This window comes from Calliphora vicina, chromosome 4, assembly GCF_958450345.1.
Source record: "Calliphora vicina chromosome 4, idCalVici1.1, whole genome shotgun sequence".
NCBI lineage: Eukaryota > Metazoa > Arthropoda > Insecta > Diptera > Calliphoridae > Calliphora > Calliphora vicina.
This window is the reverse complement of record NC_088783.1, coordinates 86,564,479-86,582,513: the sequence shown is the minus strand read 5'-3', so window position 1 is coordinate 86,582,513 and position 18,035 is coordinate 86,564,479. Positions and strand designations below refer to the sequence as shown.

Here is an 18,035-nt window from a genome sequence, read left to right as displayed (position 1 = left end):
TAAAATAAAACGAATTATTTAAACATACACAGAGAAAACAGATTCGTAATAGCAACCGAATTTGTTGCCAATCGAATGATTCGGTTGCACACATAGAATTTTTCGGTTCTATCAACAGAAAGTCAGTTAATAATGAAGAATTTCGGTTGAAGCAACCAAAATTTTTTTACCACTTCTAAAATTTTGTAGTCACAACTGTAAAATTCGGTCACGAAGGTAGAATCATTCGATTGGCAACAAATTCGGTTGCTATCACGAATCTGTTTTCTCTGTGTATGATACAATTTTTTCGTTTAAATAACCATTCGATCAGATTCGATTACAGAACAGGCTCGATTAGATTCGATTTACAGAGCAGGCTTTAATACTTATGTAGATGTTAAAGAAAAAATATTCAAAAATACAACCCAGAGGGGGTAACTTTGTATTTCGATTAGCAAAAAAAAAATCTTTCATATTTGCATACTTTAGACATTATCAGCGTAATTTATTTATAATCAACATTTAGCATGGATTTAACACACGTGTTATTTATAACTGGTCAATTCGCAAGGTCTCTCTCTCTCTTATCATGTCATAATGCCCTAATATTTCACGACTCGGCGTCTAGGCTTAACCGACACTTAGGCGTTCGGTGCAGGTCTCTGCTGGTACAGAGTAGTATTATTTTAGGAAATTTTTTGCTTGAAATGCAATAACATTTTTAAACCAATGTGGAATATTAGGACATTATGACTGATAAGAGACCTTGTGAATTGACCAAATGTATTTCTTATCCACTCTGCTAAACGCATGTTAATGAACAAAAAGATATTCGTTCGCATCTATCCTGTGTCAATATATAAGAATCGAGGTACTTACTGCCTTAGAACAAAAAAGTGAAATATACAGGCCTGTCACAGAAATCCATCGATAGAATATGGAATTAATACCGTATTTCGCTTATTCAGAAAAAGTAAAACGAAAATTGCTTTCGGAATGAAACCACTTTCAGTTTTCAAAGTGGAATTGATATTTCTTTGTTTTTCTGAAATTTTTAATCAATTTCTGTACCAAAAAACGCTTTCAAATTAAAATCAAATTTGAAGTTTTCTTTCGAATAGAATTACAAATTAAACCCTCAGATAAAAGAAAAAAATGTATTTTAAGAATATTTTGTGTGGATTCGGTATTAGATAGTGGTAATTTCAACACATTTACTTGAATGTAAATTTTTTTATCAGAATCGTAATCATACAATTTATCCGAAAATATGTATATGATTTAGCATTTTCAATATTAGTTTTGTATTGCAAGAACAATCAATATTAATGTAAATAGTGCTTCTTTTAAATTTCATTTAATATAATAAGTTGTTTTAATCACCCCTATCGTGAAAAACATATGAAATTTATGTTCCCATGAAATATCCATTTCACATAGTTGATTTTGTTCGTAACAGATGTTTATTGTTTACAAAATTCCATCTAAAAATTTCACAACATGGGGAATTTTTTCATATGAACGAAAAATGGGAAAAGGGAACATATTTCATGTGAAATATTGATTCGCGATAGGGATGAATATTTTAAAGTATTTAATGTCGTACGTAGAGACATTAAATTCAGCCATGTTACGTAAACTGAATCCGAGTAACAATTTCGTTTTTAAAACGAATTCACATACATACATATTTTGGTGTTCTGTAAATCGAATCAACAAAATTAACTCGTTTTGATTTCGAGTAAACTATCCTGTGCCAATATATAAAATCATGCGATTTGCAGAACATCAATTTGGCAATTATTAATTTTTTAAAATCGCTAGTTTTTGAAATCACTCGATTATGGTTAAAGCCATAGAGAAACATAGAGCGGAAACTAGAAAAAAACTCAAATAAAAAAATTAATCAAAATAAAATTAAAAATTAATCAAAATTTTAAGAATCATGATTTGGAGATTCACCCCTATCGGCAATAACATGTGAAATTTTGTTCCCATGAAATATCCATTTTCCTCGAAGTAAAAATTGCTATCGTGATATTCCCATGAACTTTTCATACACAATAGTTAATTTTCTTCGTAACAGCTGTTTATTGTTTACAAAATTCCATCTAATATTTTTCGCGATAGGGGTGATTATTTAAATAGCTTTAAAAAAATTTCTAACATAAATTTGAATTTTCGAACTTAATTTCGAACATAATATTTTATTGTCATCAGGTTTATTCATGACCTAGAGATTATTTTAATACCTTTAAAAATGTTTCAAACATAACTTCGATTTTTTAATCTGATTTCGAATTTTTTTTACATAATATTAATGCCAAATTTCAGCCTATTCCGTCTACTAGATCTGGTTCTATATTCAGTTAGAAGTTTTGACTTAAACAATTATCCAAAATTAATAAATTCTTAAAATACTCTTATTCTGAAACTTAGGCGACGACAAAATTCTAACAGTCTAAAATTTTAAAAATGTTATTAAAAGTTATTATTATTGTTATATTCTGATAATACAGACAATTCCCATGATATATTTACACGATTACAATAGATGTATTAATCTAATATTGTAAAACTTATTTTTATGGTATAGTGTCAACACTGATAACCTGATCATTTCAATATTGAGACTATATTGCACGCAAATTTGTTAAACAGTTATTATCCCAGTAAAAAATAATGGAAGTGCATCTTTACATATGACATTTTAATCACATCTAAAGTTGCAAATGAATCTTTTCTACCTCTGAAGATGTGATTTTAAATAATGGTATTTGACATTGAATTATAAATATTTCGTTGATGTAATTGTTTCCTACATTTTTTGAATTTTATAAAATTTATTAAAACCTGTAAAAATTGGTATACAAACAATTATCACATTTTATTAATTTTAATGAATTTTAGGTTTTAAAATGCTAAATTTTATAACTACATTAAAATCAATTCATAAATGCTCAATTACATCACTTTTTTTCTATTATTTATATTTCCATCCAAGATGCCAAAAAATATAGGTATCCACTACCTACATTAAAATAACCCCTTAAAATCGAAATTTAATCGCATCGAAAGCATCGAATTTATTAAGTAAAAAGTTGTCAAAAATGAACAACATCCCTCCAATGACAAGCTAATGTAAAATTCATAGCCTTTTCACCAAAATTGGAAGTACATCAAGCATGCTATTTGTTGTGAAAATTCTGCATCTTCTTCCTCACTTTTTTTGCTGGGATGGTGATGTTTTTCAAAATCGCAATGTCGTTGTGCTGCTTGTTTTTGTCTGGCTATTTATTTTTATTAACATAATAATCACAAATTATATGTCAATCTTAAGCGAGCAATGGCAGCATTGGTCTTCATTCAGCTCATGGTGCTAAATAATAGTTATACTGTCGTTTAAAATTATTTTTGTATGAAAACTGTCAGTATAACTATTAGTTAACACATAACCAGACTTCGTGTTACTGGGGGTTAATAGTAATAAAAGTTAAAGTTGAAAACTATTTTTTTTTTGTTTGGAGTACCAAACAAAACATTGAAGACTTTGGTTGTGTGCCATTTGATAAAATTCTGTATTCCTGTCTCATTTTAATTAAGGTTCAGTAAGCGATTTCAAAAGCCCTTGATTGATTCATAGTTCATGGAGAAATGAAACAAATAAATGTTTCAAATACTGAATGCTCTGTAATAGTCACAGAATAAGAAGTAAAATATAAATTTGTGTTTCTTTCGAATCGAGTTGAGCAAGTTTGAATTTTTACAATTTTAATTCTGATTGTCTGATTAGTGCAAACTAAATCACAAAGGTAAACTCTATGTAAAACTATCGAATGAGGCACATGACGATGAAAACAATTTGGTGTTGCGATTTCACTAACAATTTGGTGTTAGTGAAACCGCATTTATTTAAACTTTATGTCCAAAATACAACTTAAGTTCATCAATATGTATGCACAATCGGAAGTAAATCCATCTTAGCAACCAATGCCATTTTCTTCTACACGAATCCACAACAAATTTAAAGTTTACCAATCACGCATAGAGTAATATTCGAATACAGAGCCCCAAAAAAGTTAAAGACAAAAATGGGTATATCCATCGACAATCCCTTTTTTTAATTAAAATTGAATGGTTTTTGAAAATGCCTGTTTTTATGAAATTCAAAATAAATTAATTTCGAACATTTTTATTTTTTTATTTAGCGGGTACGTAATAAGCAAAATTTACGCTTCTGGGGCACTGAAAATCCGAGTGTAACCCACGAAGAGCCATTACACCCGTTCAAAGTCACTGTATAGTGTGCTGTTTTCGCTGGAGGAGTCATCGGACCTTTTTTCTTCGAAGATGTCGCGGGCCAAACGGTTACTGTGAATGGTGAGCGCTACAGAGCAATGATCAACGAGTTCTTTTTGCCGCAACTTGATGAATTGGGATTGGAAAACATGTGGTTCCAACAGGACGGTGTAACGGCACACACTGCACGTGCCACAACCAATATGCCGAAGGATGCATTTCCCGGGCGCCTAATCTCCCGTTTTCGGCGATTTGCACTGGCCAGCAAGATCGCCTGATTTGGCCGCTCCAGTCTTCTTTTTTTGGGGATTTTTGTAGTCGCGGGTTTATGTCAACAAGCCTCAGACTCTTGCAGCTCTTAAAGACAATATCCGTCAAGAATGTGAGGACCTATCGCCGGAAGTTTTGGCCAAAGTGATGGAAAATGCCATAAAAAGGGCTCAAATGACAATCAACTGTGGCGGCGGTCATTTATATGACATCATATTCTCGACTTTATGTAAAATAAATTAAAAGACCAAATAAAAATAATCCACAAGATAAAAATAATCAAAGTTTTTAATTTTTTTTTAATTACAGCCAAAAAACATCGGAAGTTTACTTTTGCGCCACCTTGTACATATAAAAGTTATTCATTTAAAAAAAATGGAAAATTACACTGATTTTTTTACAATTTTACACAACAAAAACATAAACATGATTTTTTTCTTGTTTTGTTTTTTAAAAGTGTAAAAAAAACAGAGTGTAATTTTCCATTTTTTTGAAATGAATACCCTCATGTGAAAAAAAACTCTAGTACAAAAACTAGTGAAAACAAAAACAACATTCGTATGTATGATAATTTTAAGTTAAATTTTTTGTTTGCGTTTTTTCTAGTTTCCTTTCTATGCGTATTTCTCTATGTTCTATCATTCACAATGTAGATCACTCGACAATACAAAACATTGGCTGACTTCATAAACGCATTTTGCAAAGCAACACTTCAATGCATAGTGTTCATAAACGCAGTAGATTTTGTTTTGGCAATGTCGCAAGCTCATTATTGTATGGCAATGCTTATCCATGCGCAGCATCTGTCAAATTTGGGAACTGTTTTTATTTATGATTCTTTACAAAACATTTATGCGTTCATGAATGTCACAAAGTATTTATGAAGTCGGCCATTATTTTTTAACACTTTAGATTTCTAAAATATTTCAGTAATTTTTTTGTGTTTAATATCTATCACATGACGACTTTTTTCTATTGCTTTTGAATTTAATTCAATCAGGAAAGAGGTTGTAATGCATTTATTATTTTCTTTTCGAAATAAAATTCCAATAAAAGAAACTGAAAAGTACATTACAAATCTAGGTAGTAAGTAAATCTTTTGTAATCGAATGTATCGACAATGAATCCAAAAATACTTTCACAATTTGTAAAATTTTTTTTTTAATTTTTACTAGGCCAAGAACTCTAAATCATTAATAACGCTTATGAATGTTTGTAATTGTTTTTTTTTTTTAAACAAATTTTCGATACGAATTAATTTTGAATTTAAAAAAATAAAACAGGCCGTTAAAATTGTCTGTATCACTTGCGTTTTATAATCGCTTGTTTTCTAATTTTAAGCAAATGAAAAATATACAAAACAAGAAAATTAATTATTAAAGTTAAATTTTATTAAATAAAATAAAAACATTTTAGGTGGAAAAGTTAACAATAACATATTTTTCTCATTTGTTTTTTCGTTTAATTAAGCATGTACTAAATCAGCGTACAGTAGTGTAAATTAAAAATAATTTAAAAAAAAAGAAAGAAAAGTATACAGAGAGTGAGAGGATAAAAGTGAACATAAAGAGAGGATTGTAACAAATAAAATAAAATATTGTAAGTGTATGTATTAATTTTATGCAGTACATATGTATATGACTAGTGTTGCATATAATAATTAAAGTTTGTAAATGTGTTAACAGAAATAATAGTGGTAAATTTATGGCCAATCCGAAAATAATTTTGGTTATATAAAAAATAAACGAACAAAAAATAATAAAAAAAAAAATATTTATAAATTATTAAATGTATAAAAAATATTAATAAAACGTATAAAAAAAATACTTATTGAATAAAAAAAATTAGAGAATTTTTGTATATAAAAAAATGCATTTGGTTTTTAATTTAATACAACCTGTTTTAGAACAAAACTAAATTGAATCGTTATAATTTTAATAGTCTTGGGTTTTTAAACACTACTGTACGTTTTACTTAAATACTTTGATTGTTTTCGTTTTTTCTTGTATTTTCATTAAAAGAAACATTAAAATATAACAACAAAGAATAAAACGGATTACAAACTTATAAATTAATAAAAAATAAAATAAGGTAAGGTATAAAGTAAAGTACACTCAAACCTCGTTTTATGCGATTTTTTTTTATGCGAATTTGAATTTATGCGGTTTTTAAATTCACAATTATTTTTTTTTTATTTTAGTCATTACAATTTCTATGTGAAATGGCAACACTGAAAAAATTACGCGCCGGCGCTAGAAAAACTATTTTGAACTTAGAACTCTGTTTTTTATATATATTTGTGGGGAAATACCGTTTTTAATACGAAAAATATTATACATATATTTAAAGAAGTGATATTTTTATATAACTGAAAATTAATAAAACAAATTGGATTTTATTTATTATTTGAGCAATGTAAGTTTATAAAAAAAATACAAAGAGCGTTTTTATGGTAAAAATTGCAACCTTTTTTTAGATATTTATAGTTATGGAGAAAAATAAAAAGAGGCAAACGATCTCATTAGAGAAAAAAATCGAAATTTTGGATCGTTTATCAAAAGGAGCGAAATGCACTGCGCTGGGGAAGGAATACAAATTGGGGGAGTCAACAATAAGATCGATTAAAAAAAATGAAGAGAGCATCAGAAAGTCGGTCATTTGTGGAACAAAGTTATCATCCAAAAATACATTTTATTCCAGAGATACGACAATTGAAAAAATGGAATCTTGCATCGCCCTTTGGATTGATGATTTAACAAGGAAAAGAGTACCAATCAGTGGGTACATGATAAAAGAAAAGGCTTTAGTATTTTATGAAAAAATAAAACTGACAGAGGCTTCTACTTCCAAATTTGGTGCAAGCAATGGTTGGCTGACACTATTCTTAAAAAGAACAAATCTACACAATGTGCAGATTAGAGGTGAATCAGCATCAGCCGATGAGGAGGCCTGCGCAAATTATCCCGAGCAATTTAAAAACATTATTGAAAGTGGAGGGTACAGTCCAGAGCAAGTTTTCAATGCTGACGAGACAGGCCTTTTTTGGAAAAAAATGCCAAGTAGGACGTATATTGCAAAATTAGAAAAACAAGCAAGAGGTTTTAAAGCAAGTAAAGAAAGATTAACCCTTTTACTATGTAGCAACGCTTCGGGAGACAAAATGTTAAAACCGCTAGCTATAAATAAATTTTTAAAACCACGAGCTCTTATTGGCAAAGATTTAAAATGTTTGCCTGTTCACTGGATGGCAAACCATAAGGCTTGGGTAACATCCGCCATATTTTCTGAATGGTTCTACAAATGTTTTGTACCTGAAGTTGAATCTTATGCAAAAAAAAAGGACATTGAATTCAAAATTTTGCTTCTTGTAGACAACGCACCTGGACATCCTCATTTGGAACATCCGAACATTCGAATTGAATTTTTGCCCCCCAATACTACCAGCATTCTTCAGCCTCAGGACCAGGGAATTATCTCTACATTTAAAAAACATTACATTAAAAACACATACAAAGTCATTTTGAATAAAATTGAAAAGGAAGACTTAACTTTAAACGAAGCTTGGAAGAAATTTTCTATTTTTGATTGTATACTTCAGGTTGCTTCCGCCATATCAGAAATAAAGCCGAAAACACTTAATGCATGCTGGAAAGCAGTATGGCCAAATTGCGTTGGAAACGGTCATGAAAATGAAATATCTGCTTTAACAAATGAAATTTTAAGCCTAGCTCATCAAATTGGAGGTGAAGGATTTGATTCACTTAACAATCAGGACTTAGAAGAACTACTTGTAGAAGAACCATTGTCTGATGAAGACATTATTAATTTAACAACCAATATTGAAGAAAATCCGTGCGAAAATAATGTTGAGGAAACTGTAGAACCTCTTACTTCCCAAAAAATTTTTCAAATTCTTAACAAAGTGGCTATTCTAGAAAACGAAATTCTTAATATTGACCCCGATACGGAGAGAGCAATAAAGCTCCAACGCGGACTTGGCGATCTTTTTTCAGGATACCAAGAGTTGTATAAACAACTATTAAAAAAGAAATCACAAACATTAGTGACAAAATATTTCCAAATTAAAGAAAAAAATACAGCTCCTGAAAATTCTTCGCCTGAACATATTGAACATATTTCTATTGATGGAGATGATGATATTCCAGATGATAATAATATATCATTTACATCTAGTGATGCAAGCGTTTTAGAATTTTTTAGCAATTCTGATTCTGATTTATAAATCCTAGTTCAATTGCTTTGTAATATAATTTTTATTTTTTAGAAATGTATATATTTTAATCATTATTTGAAATTCGTGTTATTTATTCATTGTTTTCTTTCTTTTGCTTTATTTTTTTATTACTTTAGTGAATTAATAAAATTTTTGTTGATTTTTTATATGCGTTTTTGTATGAGTTTTATTTCTTTAATTTGGATTTATGCGATTTTTTTTAAATGAAAAACCAATTAGTGGTTTTTGTATGGAGCTAGTGTTTTTTTTTATGCGAATTTGAATTATGCGACTTTTTGCGAAACGAATTAATCGCATAAAATGAGGTTTGAGTGTATGTATGTATTTATGTATATTGTTTGAAAATTGACTTAAAATAAAGTTTGTTTGTTGGTTGCTTTGTAATATCATTAAGTTAAGCAAATTGGTGGAAAATTATAAACTATAACAAGAAAAAAATACAACATTTTTTGTAAAACAGAAAAAAATAATAATAATTATTTAACTAATAAAAATTATATTTTAATATCATATTTTAAAATAGGCATTTATGTATTAAACCTCTATGATGCGAAAAAATTTATATTTTATAAAATATAATAAAAAAAAAATATATTTTTTTAAGTTTTGTTTAACAAAACTTTTTTGTTTGCGTTTTGTAAATTGAATAATAAACATAATTCTAAGAAACAAAACATTAAAACTTAATATTTAAAGTAAAAGCTTATGGAATTACAGTTTTTTTTTTTGGGTTGTTTTTAATTTTTAATAAAAACAAAGTTTAAAAAAATAAAATAAAAATGATCATGTAAAATAATGTTTGTTTTTTGCTTTTGTGTATACATATTTGTATAGTAAATGTATGTATATTTTTTAACTAATTGTTTAATTAAAAAAATTGCATTAGTTTTTAATGTAAAATATATGTTAAATATTATTAATTATATAAATATACGTAGACGTGTGTAAATATTGGTTATTGTTTTATTTGTTTCTGTTTTGTAACATCTTATCAAAATGCTTTAAAAGGAAAATTAATAAGCGAAAGAAATTAAAGTAAATGTAAACGTATACGTATACGTATACGTATCAAATAATAATGAATCACACAAAATGTATTTAATTAAAGCCGACCGATTATTAAGTCCGAAAAGTATTTTTGAATTTCGTAGACAAAGGACATTATCATCAAATTGTGCCAAGCAACTTCTATAAGATTTGAATCATTCAAAATTGCTATAAAAAGATTCTGTAATTTTCTGTAATAGGAATCCGTAAATCTCTTGTTAAACTAGTAAAGAATTTGTTAATAACCACGAGATACTATAGGACATGAGAACTACATAGTATGGTACTATGTTTTATAAGTGTCGAATATGCTATATTTTTCAATCACACTGGAATGGTTACAATTCCGATCGACTTTGTTTTTGTTTCTTCAGATTCCGTTTAATTTGGTTATTTTCCAAAAGTTTTTTTTTTTAATTTAACATTAAACATACATTTTTAGCTAAGAAATTTAATAAAGATAAGAAAAACAAAAATTACAAAGAAATATCAATATCACTTAGAAAATTAAAAGATTTTCACATTCCGAAATAAATTTTTGTTGGGAATAATGGAAAATTATTACTTTCAGTTCAGACTAGGCAAGTTTTATTCCTTTACGTTTACACACAACAAATTTATTTCAGCAATTTGTATATTTTTAACAAATTTGTTATTTTTTTGTTTGATTTTTCGAATTTATAACTCCTCTTTTATTAATATTTTATGTCGAAACATTCAACTGAAGGGCCTTGCATAATTACATGGTATGTTTGCATTGGTTTTAGTTGTGTTTTTTGCAAAAGTAGTTTACTTCTGCAAAATAATGAAATGTGCTTACGATTCAGCTTACGATTTTCGAAATTTTGTATGGAAAACACTCACAGTTAGTACACATAAAGTGCACTAAGTTCAAAAATAATTTATCGCTCGTTTTTGTAATTCGTTTCGAAAAGAAAATCGTTAGAATTGATAACAATATTTTTTTTAACAACTGGATCCGAATTAATTTGTTTTAGAGTAACATGTTGATATATAAAAATTTTGGCAAAAACAAATTGTGGATTAGATTTACAGAAAGCAAGAATTATGTACATATATTAAGCCAATCGATTCAGTTTACAGAATAGGGGCGATTAATTTAATTTACTACTAATGCCCGTAATTTCAAATATTAGATATCTATTAGTGTATAGTTAAGTAGATATTGATTTGAAATGTGTATATGTCAATTTACCACGTATGTAAATTTATCTATTAGGTATTTTTTACACCGTAGATATCTCTTTGTTGAAACTACGGCCATAAATGATATTTTGTTTAAAGTTTAAACCGAGTTCGAGAATGATTGAATTTCACGTTGAACATTCGACCGACATTGAATTGATTTTTGTTTGTCAAATTCGAGCCAATCAAAGACTGTGTGCATGTGTGTTTGAGGGTGCCTTTTGTTGTTATTAAATGTAAGTAGAAAAATAAAATTAAAATGTACGTATGTATAAGTATATAATCATAAATATAGTAAAGTAAAATTTGTTGTATATGACTATTATTAAATTAACAAATAAAAAAAAACTACATATTTAAACAGCCAAACATTACAAATGTATATGAAAAATTGCCTTTTCTTAAAAAAAGAGAGAGTTTTTTTTAACATCTTTCAGTTTTTCTTTCCTTTTTTCAGGTTTGATATTTTAACTACATAATATATATTCTAAAATTTAAAAAAGCTATAGGTATGCCTTATTCAAATAATAATATAAAAAAAAAAGAATTATAATAAATGTCTATGTATGGTAATGACAATTGTATAAATTAGTTGAATAAGGCAGAAAGTGTTTTAAAAATATTTAAATTGTTTTTTTTTAGGTTTTTTAGTATTTGTGTGCTTTGTTTAAAAAATTGTTTGTTTGTTTTTTTTTTTTTTTTTTGAGGAAAACTTTAATTTTGGTACTACTTAAAAATATAAATATGTTTTCTTAAAGGATTGCTTTTGGGTAATTCTTGTAATCGTTGTTAATGCTTATAGTAATATAAAAAAGGTATGATTGGTATAGATTTTTTAAATAGTTTTGTTTTGTTGTTTTTTTTCCATTTAATTTTAAATTAAAAACTACAGCCTCGCATAAAAATAATTTTCAACTAATTATATATATATATTTTTTTTCTTTTTGTATTTTCGACATTTTCTCTTTTCGTTCGTTCAAAACTGTATATGGTGTGATTTAATGTATACATGTAAAAAAAATTTCTTTTGTAATAGTTAATAAAAAAAATAATTTTTTTTTAAATTATATATTTCTTCTTTACAATAAAAAAAAAATAAATATAAAAAATAAAATAAAAAATACGATAAAAATGACAAGAAAATATTTGAAACACATAAGTTAAAATTAAATTAAATAAAAAAAGTAAAATATTAAAAACTTATTTGTTTTTTGTTTTTTTTTCATTTCTTTTTAAGTTAAAAATTTGTTTGTTTTTTATATATTTAATATACTAAAACATTTCTTTATGTAAATAGTTTAAAAGTAAATTACTTATTTAAAAAAAAAGTTAACAAAGTTTATTTTTATTATAAAAAAAATAACACAAGTGAGTAAATAGAAAATAATGTCTTGGAAAACCAGCCTTATTTAAAAAATAACATGGGAAATTGATTCAATTAAAAAAGGAATATAATGTGTTTACAGATTAAATACGTTTACAAGCTAACAAAAAGTAAAAACTTTTTTTAAATAATATAATAAAAAAGGAAAACATAACAAAATTAAAAAAAAGTTTTAAAATAACAATATTTATATAGGTTTTGTTTTTAAATATGTTTTTTTTTTCTTTTTTTACATTGCAACGTTTTTAAAACATTTGTTGTTTTCTTTTGTATTGTTAAGTTTATTGTTTAAAGGCAAAAAAAAATAGTTTTTCAAAAAAGAAACTTTTTTTGTTTTTATAAATAAGTTTGTTATTTAGTGATGAACTATATATTTAAAAAAAAAAAAAAACAAATAAAAACGATTTGAATACAAAGAGATCAAAATATTTTATAAATTGTATGCTTGGTTTTGAGATTTATTTTTGAAAAACAAAAAGTGTTTTTTTTTCTTGCTTTTAATCGAATATTCTGTTTCTTTTTTGATAAAATTTAAATTAGTAAATTTTCATATAAAATAATCATGTATAAGAAAACTTTTTTAAATTCTACCGTAAAATCTTTAAGTAATAAAAATAATATTTAAAAAAAGGAATATTTTAAAATAAAAAAAAATCTCTTCATATATGTAGTATATACTATATATATGTATGTATGTATATATATATAGGTATATAGGTATATATGCATATATGTATATAAGCTATAATATTGTTGTATATAAAAACGGCCTTTTGTTTGTTGTTAATATTTGTAACTACATTTAAAAAAGTGTAAAGTGTAAAACGATGTAGAATATAATAATTTATAATAAAAGTAGTAATAGTTGTTGTAGTAGTTATAATAGTTAAGAAGAGGTGTTTAAAAAAAATATGATTTTTTTGGCTTTTGGCGGCGTAAATTCAAAATTTCGTCGTATCTTTGGAGGCGTTGTTATATATTATGTGTTTATAGTTTTTGTTTTAGTTTTCTTCTCATTTTATATTAATAATTGTAATAAAAGATAATGAAAATAATACAAAATATTATTGCCTTAAATTTCATCATAATCTATAAAATGTAATTTGTTTTGTTCAATATTATCACCATTTTCATTATAAAGCTGCTTGCTAATTAAAGGCAAATTGAAATTCATTGCTGCTAAATCTGTTGCTGACACTCCTGCTGCTGTTGCTGCTGCTACTGATGATATTTCTCTCGCTGTTGATAACGATGTTAAGTTTAATTTTTTACCAACAACCGCATTGGAGGTTGTAGAAAAAACTTTATTTTGCTGAATTGTTTTCAACTGTAGTTGCGACTGTGACTGTGACTGGGATTGCGGTAATTGCTGTTTTTGAATTAAATTTTGCTGCTGATGTTGTGGTAGCGGTTGTTGTTGTTGCTGATGACGATTATATTTATTTATATTTAAAGTTTTTCCACATTGTAACAAATCGCTTCTTGCACATAATGCTTTTCGTTTTTGTAATCACTGAACATACAGAGTGTTGAGCACTAAAACATGATGGTTATTTTTAGCCAAAGTAACAACATAACCTTCCGATGTTATTTTCAAACCGCAGCAACGCGATACCTGTGTTCAAATAAATGCATGATTAAGGTGGTACTTAAATAAGAATTAAAGATATCTTTAACGATGATTATGATACAAAATCGTTCAAAATACATTGAAATGTAAATGTGGATACTATCGATGTATGTATGGAAAACGATCGCTTTAAAACCCTCAAAATTATTAACGTCCAATTTCACAATCTGCCATTGTGTTGTCTATAATATTTAAGCCATGTAAAGACTTGTCCATACCATCCTCCTATAGACCAATACGCTTACTTCCTTGCTTATCGAAGCTATTCGAAAATGTATTGCAAGAAAATTTTTTCGGTTCAGTCTGTCCATATTAGGGAATTCAATTAATCGGGTTTCTGGTTTAATCGGTTAATCGAGCAAATTTTCGGTTAATAATCGGTTAATTTAAAATTATTCGATTAACCAAATAATTTCTATTTTAATTTTAAATTGAAAATTTTAGGACATTATGACAATATGACTGATAAGAGACCTTGTGAATTGACCAAATATAATTTAAATGTTTTCCTTTTTTTCTTTAGATTTAATAAAACTTGACTTGGAAAAACTATCTCGCTGATTGTAGATTTTTTTTAGTTTTTTCTAAGCATATAAAATCCTTCGTTATACCATTGGCGTCCTTTTTGGATTGTTTTAGATTTTGAATACTTTTAATAGTTTCGTTAAGTTCTGATAAGACTTATTTCAAAAAAGTTTCGTCTATACATGTAAATACAAACAAAGTTTGAAATAGATGTAAATTAAATATGTCAGTTGTTATACTCACTAAACATGATTGGATGTTCGTAAAAATATGTATGTAATTTTAATTTGAAATTTGTATTTGAATTGAAACGGAAAAATAAATACAAAAATGTGTTAAAGTGCATAAAAAAAAGGAATTTCGGTTAATCGACACAAATTAATCAATCATTTTATTTGTTATTTGAAAATCGGCAATTTTAAATTATTCGAACAGTTAACCGTCCAAAATTAATCGGTTAACCGATTAACGGTTAATCGATTGAATACCCTAGTCCATATACATATTTACTAGGGTATGTAAATTATTCGATTTTTCTCTTGTTCGAATAAAACAATTTTCTAAATAACTGATCGCTGTTTACAAATTTATAAAAATAAACATTTGTTTCTTGTTTTGTTTTGGGATTTTTTTGTTATTTTTATATTTTCAAATTTACACATGTTATGTTGATGGAAATTGATCACACAATTTCAAATCGATTGATTTGCATCACATAACTTAAAGTTTAAAAAAAAAATATTTTTTTTATGATTTACTGTTTTTTCGCAAACTAAAAATATCAATGGACGAAATGTAAAGATAATGAGCCAAATGTCAATGCTGTAAGCTTTGATGTATTATTGTACAATATATCTTTTTTTTTACCCTGATATTTTAAAATGGAGTACTACGATCCAAAATTAAGTTTACATGTATCAGCGTTTTGGTGTGTCAATTTCATGTAATATTCATATCGAAAAATTCTGTGCAATGTTTGAAAAACATATCGCACACGTTCAGTTCAACAATACTGTATAAACTCAAAAACGTTGTGTTCGGGAGAGACAAAAAACTATTTGTTTTAAGAGAATTTGAAAATCCGAATACATCATAGTAAGCAAATTCCATTTGAAAATATATTTAAATTGTTTTTTCTTTAAAAATTTTGCCAATTATTGCAAAATAAATCTATTTTTTGTGATAATAATACCATTTTTTCTGAAAATTCTCGTATTTTTTTATTATTTTATCAACAAAGCAGTATCAACTCAAAATACAACCAAATTTAAATAAAACAATTTGTTTATTTTTAACATAATAACAAAATAATACCTTTTTATGAAAATATACGATGTATTTCTATTTAAACTTTTGTATTCACTCAAAATAATACCTTTTTTGATTAAAGGTAGTCACTAAAACTATCACGAAAAGGTTCTCAAATGTGGTTTTCGAGATGAAATAGTAATCGGATGTTGATGTTGTTAGTTGATTTCTTTCAAAAAGTGAAATTTTAAAAATTTTGAGTTAATACAGTATAGTTGCACAAGTGCGAAAGAGTCACTTGTGAATTAAACAATAGATTGTATGTTGAAATGTTGTACTTCGATTTCCAACAATAAATATTACTCGGAATCTAGAACATACTTCATAGAGCTTCGAATTAATTAATTAAATTTGAGCTTAATTCACTCAAATCTTAATTCGGAATTGAAAAATGTTAGCCATTTCATTCCATAAATCCATTCACAAAATCAATTTTTAGCTTCATTCAAAGGCTTTTATTTAAATAGAATTCATCGTTGCATTAATTCATAACAAAATTCATTCAACTTTGAATGATTAAATTATTTTTAATTTAAATCTAATACAAATTGAATTAAAATATTTTTTTTTCTATATTCAGTTTTGTTTTTATTTTGCTTTTAATAACACTGTGCGGTGCGACATCCCCAATCAGCGGCGGTTCTGCTTACTGGGAAAAGTTATATCGATCAAAAAAAAGTTATATAGTCCCGGCGTTTCTCTGGGTCAGGTCTAGGAATTGAGATACAGTGGTTGACAAAACAATGGAAACTTTTCCAAATATTCCATATGTAGCCCAAAATTTAAAATATTTTTTTTTTAAATAAAAATTTTTATTTTTATTATTTTACTTGTATAGTTTTATTTATATAAATTAAGTGAAAAACAAACAAACAAAATTAAAAATATTCGCTATTTCGCTACTGACAAAACAATGGAAACTTTTAAACTTCTGCAAGAAAGAAGTGTAAAACGAAAATAATATTTAAAAGAACGATGTAAAAAGCATCCAGCTTACAGTTATTTTATTTTTAAATTCTGGTAATTTTTCACAATTTCTTTTTCTAAGTTTTTCGCATAATTGCTTTTTTCAAAGTTAACGAAAATGGCTAAAAAGTTAAGATTTGTGAAGACTTGAAAAATAAAATAATTAACGATTTTAAAGCTGGTTTAAAAGAAAAAAGTATCTGTGACAAATATTCAATAAATAAATCACCAGTTTCAAAAATTATAAAGAAATTTCATGAGACCGGTTCTGTAAAAACTCAACATTTAGGTGGAAGACCTCGTAAGACTCGCTATCGTCCTGTGGAGATTCCAACACGACAACGACCCGAAAAACACTTCTAGGGTTGTAACCGAGTGATTACAATCCAACGAGGTACGTGTTTTGAAGTGGCCTGCCCAATCGCCAGATCTCGATCCCATAGAAAATCTATGGGAAATTGTAGATCGTAAAATAAGTACCCAAAATTACACCAGGAAGGAAGATTTATCGGAGGCGGTTATAAGTGAATGGCAAAATATTTCAAAGGAGACCATTGACTCTTTAATTGGTTCAATGCATCGTCGATGTGTAGCAGTTATAAAAAATAAGTAATACCGAACAAAATGTTGAGTTATTGCAAAGTGTAGACCATATTTGTTAAAATAATACCTAAGTTTCCATTGTTTTGTCAATGCCGTAATAAAGAAACCTTTTAATTTTGTTTTCTCATTTTTAGAATTTAATTAATTATGTCATTTGTTTTTTGTTAAATTAAGTTAATAAAAGTATACTAATAAAATACTACAAAAATGTTAAAATTTTTTAAAAAATTATTTCAGATTTTAGGCCACTAATGAAATATTTGGAAAAGTTTCCAATGTTTTGTCAACCACTCTATATTGATTTGAAGTTAGTAAGTATTGTAAAGGGGAAAGCGGTATTTTTGGTTTTCCCAGAAAATTGGATTTTCATAATATTTTTCGTAAGTTATCTAACAAAACTTAAAATTTAAAAAACGTAAATTGTCGAAAGGTGAGACGGTATTTGTTATATTTAAAAAAAAAAAAACAAACAGAGTATGGAATGTTATTAAGTATTGTAGGGAAATATAATAATAATCTTTAAAACAAATTGCGGTTAATGATTTTATATATTTCACTTG

At 26.7% G+C, this 18,035-nt stretch overlaps 2 protein-coding genes across 4 annotated transcripts in view; one reads left to right on the top strand and one right to left on the bottom strand.

The window, feature by feature from the left end:
• Positions 1-7,711: 7,711 nt before the first annotated feature.
• On the top strand, positions 7,712-8,794 carry LOC135958538 (tigger transposable element-derived protein 1-like). Its single transcript, XM_065509440.1, has one exon. It carries the CDS (start codon positions 7,712-7,714, stop codon positions 8,792-8,794), a length of 1,083 nt encoding a protein of 360 aa, XP_065365512.1.
• A 4,325-nt stretch (positions 8,795-13,119) lies between these two features.
• mei-P26 (meiotic P26) overlaps positions 13,120-18,035 on the bottom strand; it is a 34,799-nt gene continuing 29,883 nt past the window's right edge. The window contains exon 9 of one of the 3 annotated variants that reach the window (XM_065510423.1): positions 13,120-14,058. In XM_065510423.1, coding sequence (XP_065366495.1) covers positions 13,954-14,058 — 105 coding nt within the window. In that variant the 3' untranslated portion in view covers positions 13,120-13,953. The remainder of the gene's footprint in view (positions 14,059-18,035) is intronic. The other 2 variants (XM_065510422.1, XM_065510426.1) reach the window with 2 other exon arrangements.

What these genes read in the sequence shown, in the direction of transcription:
- LOC135958538 (XM_065509440.1), top strand. Translation starts at nt 7,712, where the DNA reads ATGTTAAAACCGCTAGCTATAAATAAATTTTTAAAACCACGAGCTCTT.